Source organism: Primulina tabacum, chromosome 18 (assembly GCF_025594145.1).
Source record: "Primulina tabacum isolate GXHZ01 chromosome 18, ASM2559414v2, whole genome shotgun sequence".
In the NCBI taxonomy this organism is placed as follows: Eukaryota; Viridiplantae; Streptophyta; class Magnoliopsida; order Lamiales; family Gesneriaceae; genus Primulina; species Primulina tabacum.
Window position 1 is genome coordinate 25289419 of NC_134567.1, and position 13767 is coordinate 25303185.

The window sequence follows — 13767 nt, forward strand, 5'->3', positions numbered from 1 at the left end:
CTAGATACATGAAATAAATGCGTATTGCTTAAAAACCAAATGAATCCACTATTCGATCAATACTCTGCGTCAGTGTTATTCTTCGAGTGTTGGCAACACCAATTGGCAACACGGTCACTCGATAGACGGACCACCCTTGCTTTGTATGCAAATCTTCACGAACTGAATATGCTTCAGCAAAGCTCCTTGTAGCGTCAACGTATTTTTCTGCATGTCACCCTTATTGATAATTGACCCTCTTATATATATAGTCCCTTCTTTAACCTAGATCTTCATAGATCCTTTCCACCTATAAACAAGGAAACTAGAGTTTAATAGAAATCAAACTCTAATTTAAAGTAAATACCTTATATCTTATAGATAAGTTTCCAACTTAATTAAATCATTCACAATAATAGGATTCAGTATATCTTGGAAAACAAATATATTAAATTTGTCTAGAAGTGCAAAATCAAAATAATATCTTAAATGTGTTCGGAATACAATATTCCTTTCAAAAATTAAATTATCCATACGGAGATTAGATGCAACTAATTCACATGTTCCAGATCACAGATCATGACTTTTTCCAAGATCAAACATTGAAATTTGGAATAAAACTTCAGTCATGTCAACAGAATCAGCTTATACATTAATTTTCGTTCTATCTTTGTCAACCAACCTCGAAGAGTTAAGATCACATTGGAAAATTCAACAAGAATAGTACTTGAAACAATTACAACATATAAATAAAGCAAAAACTTGTGTGATACGGATCTCTTATTTGGGTCATCCATGAAAAAATATTACTTTTTATGCTAAGAATATTACTTTTTATTGTGAATATCGGTAGGGTTGACCCGTCTCATAGATAAAGATTCGTGAGACCGTCTCACAAGATACCTACTCAATTTGATAAACTTGAATACAAATCAAATATTTTTCGAGCCGACTTGAACGAACCGACTCGATTTATTTACACCTCTACTTGGAAAATATTAAATTTTCTTTTAAGCTACGAATTTGATACTTCTCAGAAGAAATATATCTTGATTAGTCGTAATAAACAACGAAGTACTCAAATACTTTTGCATAGATATATTACATCAATTGATAATTGTTTATCAGTTGTCCGATCTTTTAAATAATCAAAAGACATTTGGTCTTTGAGTATCATATATAAAAATCAATTGAAATATAATGTGACATATCTTTTTCATAAGTGCATTATCAATATAAAATTTTGAGAAAACAACATGCAAGTTTGGGGCAAAGACTTAAAAGATTTCAAGTGATGCTTGCAACAAGGAGAGCAGTTCGTACTATATTCTTTTTAGCTTATTTATAATTTTTCTCAAGCGAGTTTGATAAAAAGGTTTTTAATGAGGCACTTAGCAAGAAACAAGATATGTCATATTCTTTTTTCCTTCACTGATTTTTTATCCAATGGATTTTTCCTAATAAGATTTTAACGAGACGCCTCCGTCATCAGGAGACATCCAATAAGAAATATCAATTGTTGTGTTCTTTTCTTCTGCTTGTGTTTTTTTCCACTGTACTTTACTGTCGAGGTTTTAACCAAACAACATTTTAGTCCATGAAGTTCCCAAACAACCGTATTGTCAAACGAAAATAATAATTTAAAAATGAATGTTATGATATAAATTTAAGTATAGATGGTTAACAAATAGATTTTTCGATTAAGGTAAATATCTCAATCTTATCTATCTACTGATTTGTATAGTGTGATTCTCACTTATAAATAGAGTTTCTCAATTATGAGTGAAATAGTTTGGAATCATTATCTAAACTCACATTTCTCTTTGCTCTCTTTTCTCATTTAGTTTATAATAGGTGGTTATCCTTTTCAGATTAGTTTATTATTAAATTTAATTGTCGGAGCAGAGTTTGCATCACTTATTTATTATTATTATTTTCTTTTTACATATTTTCTTAATCATAATGAATGGCACCAAATTAGGCGATATTAATTCAAGTAATTGATTTTGTTTAGTCATTATATTTTTGTCATTCAAATATATAAATTCTATATATCTATGATCTCTCTATCTATTTTATTAAACAAGAGGCCATAGGACCTTTTTTATATGGTCAGTTTCACATTACAGCATCCCTTTTTCGAAATAGAATGACCATCCATCATTTTTCCATTTCCAATTTTAAAAAGAAAAATCTGTTTCCTTTTTTTTAATGGGAGATTCCGCAGCCGCTATCCGTTGGTGCACACTGAATAAACTCTAAGATTGAAAGCAATATCCCGCAAACTACGTTAACAAGCTAAACTACACTAGATGAGCTTTAGTGTGCAGACTCGAACAAAAAAATATTGATATATAATAAAACATATTATCGATTAATCACAAATACACATGTTCCACTAACTTAAACATCCCATCAAAAGGTAGTTTCTTCTTTGTTCACATGCGCTGTGTTGTATGTGCCTTGCACCTCAATTTATATTATTTACATTCAACTATATTGTTTAGCAAACTGTACCATAAAATGAAGTGTAAATAGTATTATGCATTATCAAATTAGCAAAAGTGAATATTCCATAAATGAAGTGTATATAGTATTATTAATTATCAAATAGACATCAAACTAAAATAATTTTAATGGCGACGGATCATAGTTAAACTATGTATTTATATTTCGAATAATTTTAATGGCGTTGTGGTCAGACATAAAACTAAAATAATTTTTATTTTCTTTAATAATATTGGATCATTTCGAATTTATATATATATATATATATATATATATAAATATAAATGGTCGTTTGACAAACTGTAATGACAAAAACTTATGTGAGACGATCTCACGAGTCGTATTTTGTGAGACAGGACCTCTTATTTGGGTCATCTATGAAAAATTGTTACTTTTTATGCTAAGAATATTATTTTTTATTGTGAATATCGGTACGGTTGACCCGTCTCACAGATAAATATTCGTGAGACTGTCTCACAAGAGACCTAAACAATTGTAATTGTTTCGAAATAAATTTTGAAAAAGCATATATTAATGTATATCAGTACATGGATCTATTTGAAGTAATGATATTTTCTTCTTCATTCCTATTAATGTTTGCCATAGAATTATTTTTTGATATTTTTATAAATAAATAAAGATGTGCCAATTTGTGAATTACAAAATATATTTTTTATTAGAAACTTAATTTTTTATGGCATTCAATAAGGAAAACGATCGAAATGTCTGTTGGTACAATAATTGTGTCTGTTTGATAAAGCGATCGAGTGCTTGAGCTGTGTGTGGTTTAAAAGATTTGAGTTACACCATTATCACTAGCTATAGTTTTTGGTAAAGCGGTAATCACTCGATCCTACAATTGGTATCAGTGACAAGATCATGGATTCGATTCTCATTGATGGTAAGAAGTGCAATTATTGGGATGAAAATTGTTGGATGCAATAATTGCCTTTGTTTGATAGAGCGATCGAACTGTGGGGTTCAAACGTTATAGGTCCTGCAATGTGTAATTAACTACATAATTTATCTTTTGTATATAATTTATCGGTGACCGATTTCGAGCAACTTCCTTACAATGGGGAGAAATTGAAGTAAAAAATTGACTTGCCAATGGCGATTTCAGGAGATTTTAGGGTTTCCGCAGCTCTGAATCCCTACAAATTTAACCCCCTTCGAACCTCAACACAATTTCCCCCTAACAAGGTTTGTTTCATCACTTCACTATTTTTCGTGCAATTTGTGATCTTTAATCGAATAAAATTTTCGATGCTTTTTGGGTAGAGATTAGAGGGATATTTTCGCTGTAATTTTAGGGTTTATTTTGTTGCTTTATAGTACCATTTTTAAGAAACATTGTAATCAGGGGCGCATTGACAATGTAGAATGAAGCTAATTTAATATGTATTTTGGAGCAAGACTTGTAGTTTAAGAAATAATCTGCATAGAATTGGAAAATTTTTATTTGAGGGAGACCGCCCAGCTTAGTCCGCCATGAAAGTAATGTTAATTTTTAGTTTTATTTATATAAACTTATTTTAATCGACTTTACGATTGCTGTGATAAGATTGGTGATTTGACATGTGCACCCGTGGAGGATTGATAGCTTTTCTCAGCTGTAGTTGTTTGTGTTCCCTGAAATTTTATCGTATATGTTTCTCTCTCCTTTTCCCATGATTCTCATAAGTGCATGTGCTGGAATCTTACATTTTACAGCGATTTCAACTCTACTGGAATAGATTATCTGTTGATACTTGATAGTTATTGATGAGGCGTCTTTGAGATTGACCTGATGAAATCAGCTTATCTGTTGTTGATATATTGCATTTTTCTTTCGAGATTTATGTGTCCGTGCCTAGTTGGCTGTATCCTGGTTCATCTTGCTTTCGTATGTCTGCGTGAATATAATTTATTCTCTGTGGTTACTTTGTTGGTCCTGAATTCTGCTGTTTTTGAAATGTTGTGTGGGGGATAATCTACTTTAACAAGTTATGGGAGTCTTACATAATGTCAGTTCAGGCAACTAAAATAGATACAATGAATGGTTCCTGCTGAATGAAACTCCTTTCCTAAAGCCACTCCTTGGCCGACTCACCCAACTGACCTTTCCAGAAAAAAAAGGCTTTCATACTCTGTTGCATCTTCTGTTTGTGTTTTTGTGCCTGTACCCTATGTTGAATATAAATATATCTATAATCGTCAAAGATTTCTGTCCATTCATACTGGTTAAAACAGACAGTTCTAATGTTCTGAGGTCAGGACCTCATGTTTATCAGCAATGAAAGGCACGAGTTCTTAGCTAAATTAACTGGAGCCTCATGATAACTTCCTTCTGCGACTCTCTATCTTGTGAATTGTTTTCTAAACCTTGCTTCAAAGATGCATTTAGCCGTTTTGACTTGGAATTGTGCTGTTTTGACATGACATTATGAATTCAAATTAGCAAAGTGAATACACTGTACCGAATAATATTGATCCCATATTTCTTAACCATACTGCATGACAGGTGGATCTCAATGCTTTCATTAGTGGGGCACCTTTCATTAGTGGGACACCTGGCATTTCTCGTTCATCAGCACTTGATGGCCATACTACCATTTGTTGCAACTCTAAACGACGACTTGGACTTTTTGGAGATCACAAACTCTCCCAAAACCCCATCAACCCAGAGATGGAGAGCTTCCTCCTCAATGCCATTAAGATGAACTTTTTCGAGCGATTAAACTTGGCCTGGAAGATAATTTTTCCATCACCTCGATCAAGAAAGAATTCCAACGCAAGAATTGCCAAGCAACGCTTGAAGATGATTCTTTTTTCCGACAGATGCGCAGTGAGTGATGAGGCTAAACAGAAGATTGTGAGCAGCATCGTAACCGTGCTATCAGATTTTGTTGAGATTGAATCTCAGGACAGTGTTCAACTTAGCGTCTCGACAGATGCTGATGTTGGCACCATTTATTCTGTCACCGTGCCTGTTCGGAGGGTGAGATCAGAATATCAAATCGATGACGAAACAGGTTCGATAACAAACATTGAATACAGAGACACTGGTTCAAGTTCTGGTTCTGTTGATGTGACGTTCGATTTTTATGTGCCTGGTGACAAGTTCAAAGATTGAGTGGGTGAAAACATGTGATACCTTAGCCAGCCTTGGAGGTGACACTTTAATGAAGAGTAATATGAATAGTTGTCTGTTTTCTAGGGTTTTTCTTCTTGCTATTGAATCTTCTCTCTTTTGTTTGGGAAAGATGGTATATTCTGTATATGTAGTTGAAAAATACATGTTTCATGATCCAAATGAAAGTGCTACTTTTGAGAATTATTCCCCTAGTGCCTGAGTTTTAATCAACCATTTATTGTTTTAATGATTTCAACATCACTGTCAGATTAAATTTTTGGATGATCGGTTTTTCTATTATGCTTCATCACAATCTAATAGATGAGTGTCACGTTATCGGTGTTCAAATGTGCACGTTAATTGGGCAACATATCAAAATTATATATATATGTAACGAAATAACAAAATATATTATGTTAAAAATATTAAAGCTTATTATACATGCACGACTTGGTTTTATATATTTTGTGATAAAAATAAGTTAATTTCACCATTATATTTATTATACGTGTATATTGTGATGTGTAATTTTAATAATTATATAAATAATAATAATTTAAAAAACAAATAAGGCCCATGTTAAAATTGGGCCATCTGTTGGATAATTGAGAAAATCTATACAATTGGAGTTCAGATTTAGCAATGAACGATCCAGGTTTCCATTTAAGCGGGAACTTTGCTTCGCATGCAATTTTTTTGTTCTTTTTTTTTTTTGGGAATAAATTCCAGTTTAGTTCTTCACAACACTCGAAATTTCCCCCAAATTCAAGCTCAAATTTTTGATACGGTTCGTCTGTCCTGTTCAATAGCTTATCTTACATTTCCGCGGCATGAACGGGTGTTGTTTGAATCCCAAGAACCAGATCCAAGACGCCATTTCCAGGATTCGATTTTCGCCATTCTCGAACAATCTCCTTGTTTCTTCGTGGGATTCTGTTAGTAATTTTGCCAATAGTTATTTCTATGTTAATGTGGGTTCCGAAATATTCCGTATTTGTTTAAGAGTGGAATGCATCATGTATTTGAACAGAATCTTCGTCTTTACGATGTGGATAAACGTGAGCTCAGATTAGAAGCTCAGACGGATGGGGAAGCTCTTCTTGATTGTTGTTTTGAGAGTGAGGTGATGGCTGTGTCCGCTAATTCTGATGGTTCTGTTCTCAGGTTTGTGCATTTCGATAAATTATAGTTACCTTCGTGGCATTGTATTTACACCAATGCTAGTCATGCACAAAGCCGTGATTTTTGTTGTCAGAGAAAATACTAATTTTTTACTACCATTAGATAAAGTTGTTGTTTGGTTGTAGTGTTTTATTTCTTGGACCATTGTTTCACACGACATTAAACAAGACTGCATGATTGTAACACTAAAACAAGGTGGGAATTATTAGAATATTTTCTGAATACCTGCTATGTTAAATTTATTTTTTGCCTTACTGGTGGCTGCCTGCCCTTTGTCGACCTTTTTGGATTCTGTCAAATAAAGTGGTAGTTTGTCTCCTCCCTGTTCCATGCTTTTGATAAGGATTTTACATGTCAACTTTAATGCCATTTAAGGATACTACTTAAAAGATTGTAACTTGGTAAAGCAGCAGCTAGATCCTCAATCATTTCATTACATTCTGTTTCCTGCACAGCAATCTCTCGTGCTTATTTATTCAGGATAATTTTTCTGCATCTTAAGTTGAGTATCCTTTGTATCGTGAAACTTTTGATTTAAAATTTTCTTAGGTATGACATGCATTCAGGAACCAGCCGGAGATTAGGACATCATGATGATGTAGCAACTTGTGTTGAATATTCTGAGGAAATATGTAAGAGATTGTAACATGAATTTTTGTATATCTTCTGCACTTTGCAATTACTTTGTGGCAGTTCTTTGATCGATAAACTTATTTTTGAAGCGAGAAGTATGTGAAGTGTCATTTACTATGACGAGTGGTAATGAATTTTCTGTAATGGTTTATGGAAATGTTTTAATTCTCGCAAGCTAGGGGTGGCAATTGAATATAAGGAAAAGGCAAATTTATTTTTCAAATGCCTTACATTATACTTACTGTGAAGCCAACCAAAATTCCAAAGTACTTATCTTTATTCAATCCTGAAAGTATCGTCATAAACTCATTTGGATGTGTGTGTAGGTCAGATTATTACCGGTGGTTTAGATAAAAAAGTTAAGTTTTGGGATGTACGCTCTTCATGTTCTGTTGGCCTCCTGAGAAATCTATATGCGGAAGTCGAGTCTATATCACTCTGTGGCTTTCATCTTGTCGTTGCTCTCAAATCGTCAGTTCATAAGTATGACTTGCGCTGCTTTGATCGATCACTCCAAGCGAAGGAGTTATCCTGGGACATTAATGTAAAATGTGTCCGCTCAAATGCAGATCTGGAAGGTATTGAATATTAGTTGTGTTGATCCCTTGTTTGAAATGCATGCAATTACCTTTAGCTCTCCAAGAACTCAAAAGTCAACACGCTTAAGATTTTAACATTTTGCTTTCACTTTTTAGGAGGTAAACTCTTCCATATTCCTAATATTTAAATTCATTATTAAATCCATTCTCGATGTTCTTGTAACCAAGCCTCTAAATCAACCTATATTTTCATGATTATTCCTGCAGGATTTGCTGTTGGGTCAATTGATGGACGAGTTGATTTGGAATATCTGTGTAAATCCAACTCAAAGAATGAGGGGTCAGCATAAGTTTACGGTGTACTAATGATCTATTTACTGTGTTTATTGGATATCATATAGTTAAACTGGTGAAAGTCACAACCACTCCCATCAGAATTCTAGATTGCAAAAGTTTTACGTATGCTTCTTATTGCTAGATCTTTCAATGTTTGTTACATTTGTTTCTTTCTTCGTAAGTTCCAAGGATATAGTGATATACAGTGAAATTATTCTTGAGTTCTCAACTGTTTAGCCTAAGCTAGCATCATTTGGAGTCTTGGACTATAAATACAATATAGACCATTTATGGTGGTATTTCAATCTTCTCAATACGTCTTCTTGAGAAAGAGATGGAATGATAAGATTATTCTAGCGTCTCCAGCAAGTTGATGCCACCTGAGCGGCTGAGCCAATGTGCTAACTATATCCCGTTTGCCTAATATATATCTTATTTTAAAAAATTTTGAACTCACCTTCTTCTCCAAAACTAGAAAGTTTTTATCTCCTAACTACTTTTCCCGGAATCAACGAAAGTACATGTAGTTGTCGTGCCTAGCGCTTTTTGACCATTCACTGTCCTGCTTGGTGTTTTTTAATATTCATTTCAAATTTTCAATTCTATTTGAGCATCTGCAGATATACTTTCCGATGTCATCCAAAGGACAAAAAGGGATCACGTCATCATGCATCGATAAATGATATCGCATTTAATCCAGCGTATGTTTCTCTTTCATTTACAGTTTTCTGTGTCACAAACCTTCGGAATCTCGATTCTCAGAAGAACAACCTTTTCCTGTTTCAGCATATATGGTGCATTCATAACTGGTGACAGTGACGGTCATGCTATAGTATGGGATGTTTTGAGCAAGAAACTGCTAATGGAGGTAAATTTCATCCGTATCATTCATCAATTATTTTTATTTCAGCATCATAATAGTTTTTTATTGTTCTTTAATTCAGCAGATTTTAATTATGTTCTCATAATGAGTACCTGGATTTCAGTTGCCCAGATATCCCAACAGTGTTGCTTCTCTGGCATACAACCGTGATGGACAAATTTTAGCCATTGCATCAAGTTTTACTTACCATGAGGCTAATGAAAGGTTAGCAGGAGTTATTTTTGTAAATTGTTTGTATGGCTATGCTAGGTTCCTGGAACATTTAAAGAATGCTGTCATCTTTTATCAGATTACATTATTAAAACTATATTCCTTATACATTTGGATTCCTGATTATTCGCAACTTTCGTATTGTTAATCATGATTTAGCGTTACATTGGGTGACCTTTTACAAATGCACCCTTGAAATCTCATCGTCTCTATCGCATCAGTATCTAGCATACCATTGCTTAATATGGTAATATAGACGATAATGAGAATTGATTTGTGATTGACATGAATTTACTGAAAATCTCTTACTGAATTATCTTTATAATTTGAGGGGTAGTTTTGAAGTTCTTCATATGAGGATTAAAATTCTTGGTTTTCATACGTTGCCCGACAATCAAACAACATATTTTCATGAAACCTTGTTTCGTCATTACAGAGAGGAGCCACCTCAAATATTTGTACATCAAACGGATGGTACCCACTCAAAGAGATGACAGCAGACAAGACAATGTGTATTAGTAGCATCCCTTGTGTTCTCATTGATTCAAACTCTAGTTTTCGAGTCCAAGTGCATTCTCTCTTTCTCGCGACAACCTTAACCCGTTTTCTTGATCTCCCTTTTTGAAATGACATGAGAATGTTTGAGTGAAAAGTAGAATTTAGGAGTTCTCATGATCTCATCGTGTAGGAACGATGATTTAAGTCTATTTATATGTAATGATTCTCATGAATCACAAAGTGATTAAATGCTTTGTACTGATAGTATTTTGCGGAATTACATTGATTATCATGATGGCGTGCCAGTGCTACTCCTTTTTTCTTAATTTCCCAGCATAATGATTTTTCGTTGTCCAGTGAGTACTTTTGTACTGATGATTGCTTAAACTGAGATGCGTGTGCATGCATGTAATGGTGCAATCGTCCTTGATGATTAAAATGGTGGAAGTGTTTAGTGTTTGACTTGCAGAAATCTAGAATTTGTTTGAGAAAGAAAGCATGTTGCAAGGAGAAGCAGGGGAAATAATTTCAGGGAAGATGATTTGGAGGAACAATTCATTGATTCCACACACCATGTAAATGCAACAATGAGTACGAGTATAATGCAATACAATGTTAATTTATCTGAACTGCCTAATCGCTGAACTGTATGTATTTATTGGTAAGCATATGGATTATCCACTGGGCAACATCTCTGAACTGCCTAATCAGAGCACTAGGCAACATCGACAACTTTAGGAACCTTGTCATCGCCATCAAATGGCAATCGAACATCCAACCAACCAAGCTTGTACACGATCTCCGACTCCAACTCCCTGTGTAACGCCTTGCAATGTAATGCACAACACAGCATTTGCAGCAAGACTGTAAAGTATCAAGACAGTTGCAAGTCCTGTGAGAACAACAGTTTGAAGAACGAACATCCAACTAACCGATCCACTATCAATTGGACCAGGCGCTGAACTTGGAAACAAAGCGGATATATTGCCAAGCAACAATGCAGACCAAGCGATAATCGGGAAGGCAACGCATCTCATCCCCTTAACTAGATCAGAACTAACCCTAACCGCCGAGAAGAATTACATTGATTCGACTACAATGAGCACATAGGCCAAATACCACTCAAGTTGAAGGTAGATCATTTGTCCCACAAGCTCAACCATGTACAAGAAAAAAAAGACCCATAACACACACTTTGCGATAGCCGATAATAGGTTTCAACAACAAAGAAAATTAATCCCAGAATCAGCCGTGACATAATATATGTCTCAGTAAGAGGGGAAACGAAGCCATGATGGATTTAAGCGAGGAAGTAAACTTCAGGGGCCTACTGAATAATCCATTCCAGGTGCTATGGGTGATGGATGCCGTGGCGAAAAGGGAGAACAGCACTACAACAAGGGAGTGTATAACTGTGAAACTAATATTAGATTTGTCAAAACGGGGACTATCGCATTCGGGCACAAGCGTGATACGGGAGGACAAAAACCGATAGCTGAAAATAATTGACATGGGCTGTGAGGAAGGCATGTACACATGATGGAGAAGGTTAACAGGAGAACAAAGAGAAGTGAGAGGGCTAAGAAGTGGCGGCGGCAGTGCTCTAAAAAGCGGTAGGCGGTAAGCGGGCGGTTACCTACCGCCTAGCGCCTAGGCGACTAGGCGGGACCTAGGCGGTTGCCTAGGCGGTTGTCTAGGCGGTTTTTTTTAAAGCTTAACTTCATTAAGTGGTTCATGAGTATTATGTTTGTATATGAAATATATATTATTATTATAAAATTTAAAATTGTAATAATAAATATATATTAATAGATTTTTATATATGAATCATCCACATCAGTTTACTACTTTATTACAACCGTTGTACAATGAAAATTAAATTTTTTCAACATTTTTTCCAACATAATATATTGATATTAAACCTAAACATCTAAATCTTCTAGTTCATCTCCATATTTTTCCAATACTTCTTCTGTATCGGATTCAAACTCAAAATCCATGGCTTTTTCCTCCTCTTCATCCGATACAAATTCTTCTTTGTGAAGTTCCCTTACATCTTCAACATTTGTCTCAACATCTTCATCTCCACCATCAACAATCCATCCTTGTGCCATAGTTGCTTCACTAGCAAGTAGAACATCCACTCCTTTTTCTTCTTGCCTTCTCTTCTTGTTGATGATCTTGGCATTGAATTGAACATAAACTAAATTGTTCAACCTTCCGGTATCTAGTCTATTTCTTTTCTTAGTATGGATCTACATTAAAAAAATATTAATATTGAATACATATATAAAAATATATAATAATAAGTATAGAATAATCAATTAAGTACTTACTCCCTCAAAAGTACTGCAATTTCTCTCACAACCGGAAGAACTTGTAGTCAAAGAAAGAATTCTTTTTGCCATTTTTTGCAATTTAGGTACACCATTTCCATAAAGATGCCACCATCCAACTAAATAAACAAATGAAACAATAAAAATTTTCAAACAAAAAAACAATAATTTTTTTAAAAAAAATTGTTCTTACCCGGATCATATTTCTCATCATTTTTTGTGCATCCCGCCATAGCCAATGCTCTTCCAAATCCACTATCTCTGTTGATACGCATATATACTATAATTAGGAATATCATAATTTGTTTTTTTTTAAGTGTAAACCGCCTAGGCGGATTTTTAATTGTAAAATCGCCTAGGCGGCTTTCGCGCCAGGAGGCGGCCAATTAATATGGTGGCGCCTAGAAGTTTCGATTAGCCTAAAATCGGGGCAGTTTTGGACCGCCCCCCGCCTAGGCGGGGATTTTTAGAACACTGGGCGGCGGCTGGAATAGATTATGCGCTTTGTATCGGATAATACTACGCAGAGGTTACCATTGTGGGTTGACAAGATTGCAGTGTGTGAGGAGGGGCATGAAAGTGAGGATTCTTCTTCGATTTTCAGCTGATTTCTTGCACCAGAAAATATTGGTTTCGTCGTTTATGTGAACACTAGAAGATTTGCAAAAGATTTGGCGTTGACGGTTTTTTAAGATTGTGTCTGAGACTTGTGGTTCATTGGTTTTAAGTTTGTCTTCCTCAGTTTTGCCGCTAGTCTTTTTGTCTCTTTAGTCCACGCAAAATGTGATGGAATCAAAATTTAACCAATTATTTGGATGAAAGCACATTTAATTGTTGTGCCTTGCACTCCTTCTTGGTCTGTTTTGAGATACATTTCACTTGTTTCTTGAGCATCTGTACATGTACTTTTAGATGTCATTCAAATGACAAAAAAAAGATCACATCGTCCCGAAGCAATAAATGATAAAGCGTCTAATTTAGGGCTATAAACAAATCGAGCCAGCTCGATAGTTATTTGATTCATATTTGAAGTTATCGAATTCGAGTCGAACTCAAACATGTTCAACTTTTTTCAAGCCGAACTCGATAAAAAATTATTTTTTTCGATAGTTCGCGAACCACTCACACACCTTAATATTTTATTAAAATAATATTCTTAAATATAAAATATATACACATTTCGAGTCTTTCGGACGTTTCTAGCTTTCGAGCCTTCATTCACGAACCTTATTATCCTAAGTACTAGTTCAAATAGATCGCGAATAGGTTCGAACATTTCGAATTGAATATGAACTCAAACTTCATTTCAAGTCGAAATCGAGCTGAAAAATTTAAAATTTTCGAGCTTCGAATCGAGCTCGAACTCGAATATACTTAATTCGAGCCGAATTCGAACCTTAAATTTTTACTAATATTCGGCTTGATTCAGTTCGGTTACACCCCTAGTCTAATCCATCATATGTTTCTCTTGCATTTACAGTTTCTTGTCATAAAACTTCAAAATCTCACAAGCACTTTTTCCATTTCAGAATATAATCATATATGGTG

The 13767-nt window shown here is 34.6% G+C and overlaps 3 protein-coding genes across 3 annotated transcripts; 2 read left to right on the forward strand and 1 right to left on the reverse strand.

Annotated features, from left to right (window-relative positions):
- The first annotated feature begins 3519 nt into the window (after positions 1 to 3519).
- LOC142533684 (cell division topological specificity factor homolog, chloroplastic-like) lies at positions 3520 to 5814 on the forward strand. Its single transcript, XM_075640532.1, has 2 exons — positions 3520 to 3690; positions 4991 to 5814. The coding sequence occupies exons 1-2, from the start codon at positions 3598 to 3600 to the stop codon at positions 5600 to 5602; spliced, it is 705 nt and encodes a 234-aa protein (XP_075496647.1). The 5' UTR covers positions 3520 to 3597; the 3' UTR covers positions 5603 to 5814.
- Positions 5815 to 6335: 521 nt separating this feature from the next.
- Positions 6336 to 10175, forward strand: LOC142533945 (mitotic checkpoint protein BUB3.3). The gene is made up of 9 exons (XM_075640879.1): positions 6336 to 6537; positions 6633 to 6766; positions 7334 to 7416; positions 7744 to 7995; positions 8224 to 8296; positions 8913 to 8993; positions 9079 to 9160; positions 9279 to 9379; positions 9822 to 10175. Exons 1-9 carry the CDS (start codon positions 6433 to 6435, stop codon positions 9877 to 9879), a joined length of 969 nt encoding a protein of 322 aa, XP_075496994.1. The 5' UTR covers positions 6336 to 6432; the 3' UTR covers positions 9880 to 10175.
- A 1630-nt stretch (positions 10176 to 11805) lies between these two features.
- LOC142533373 (uncharacterized) lies at positions 11806 to 13172 on the reverse strand. The gene is made up of 3 exons (XM_075640116.1): positions 12413 to 13172; positions 12220 to 12338; positions 11806 to 12138 (listed from the first exon to the last, which is right to left on the reverse strand). The coding sequence occupies exons 1-3, from the start codon at positions 12516 to 12518 to the stop codon at positions 11806 to 11808; spliced, it is 558 nt and encodes a 185-aa protein (XP_075496231.1). The 5' UTR covers positions 12519 to 13172.
- Positions 13173 to 13767: the final 595 nt, after the last annotated feature.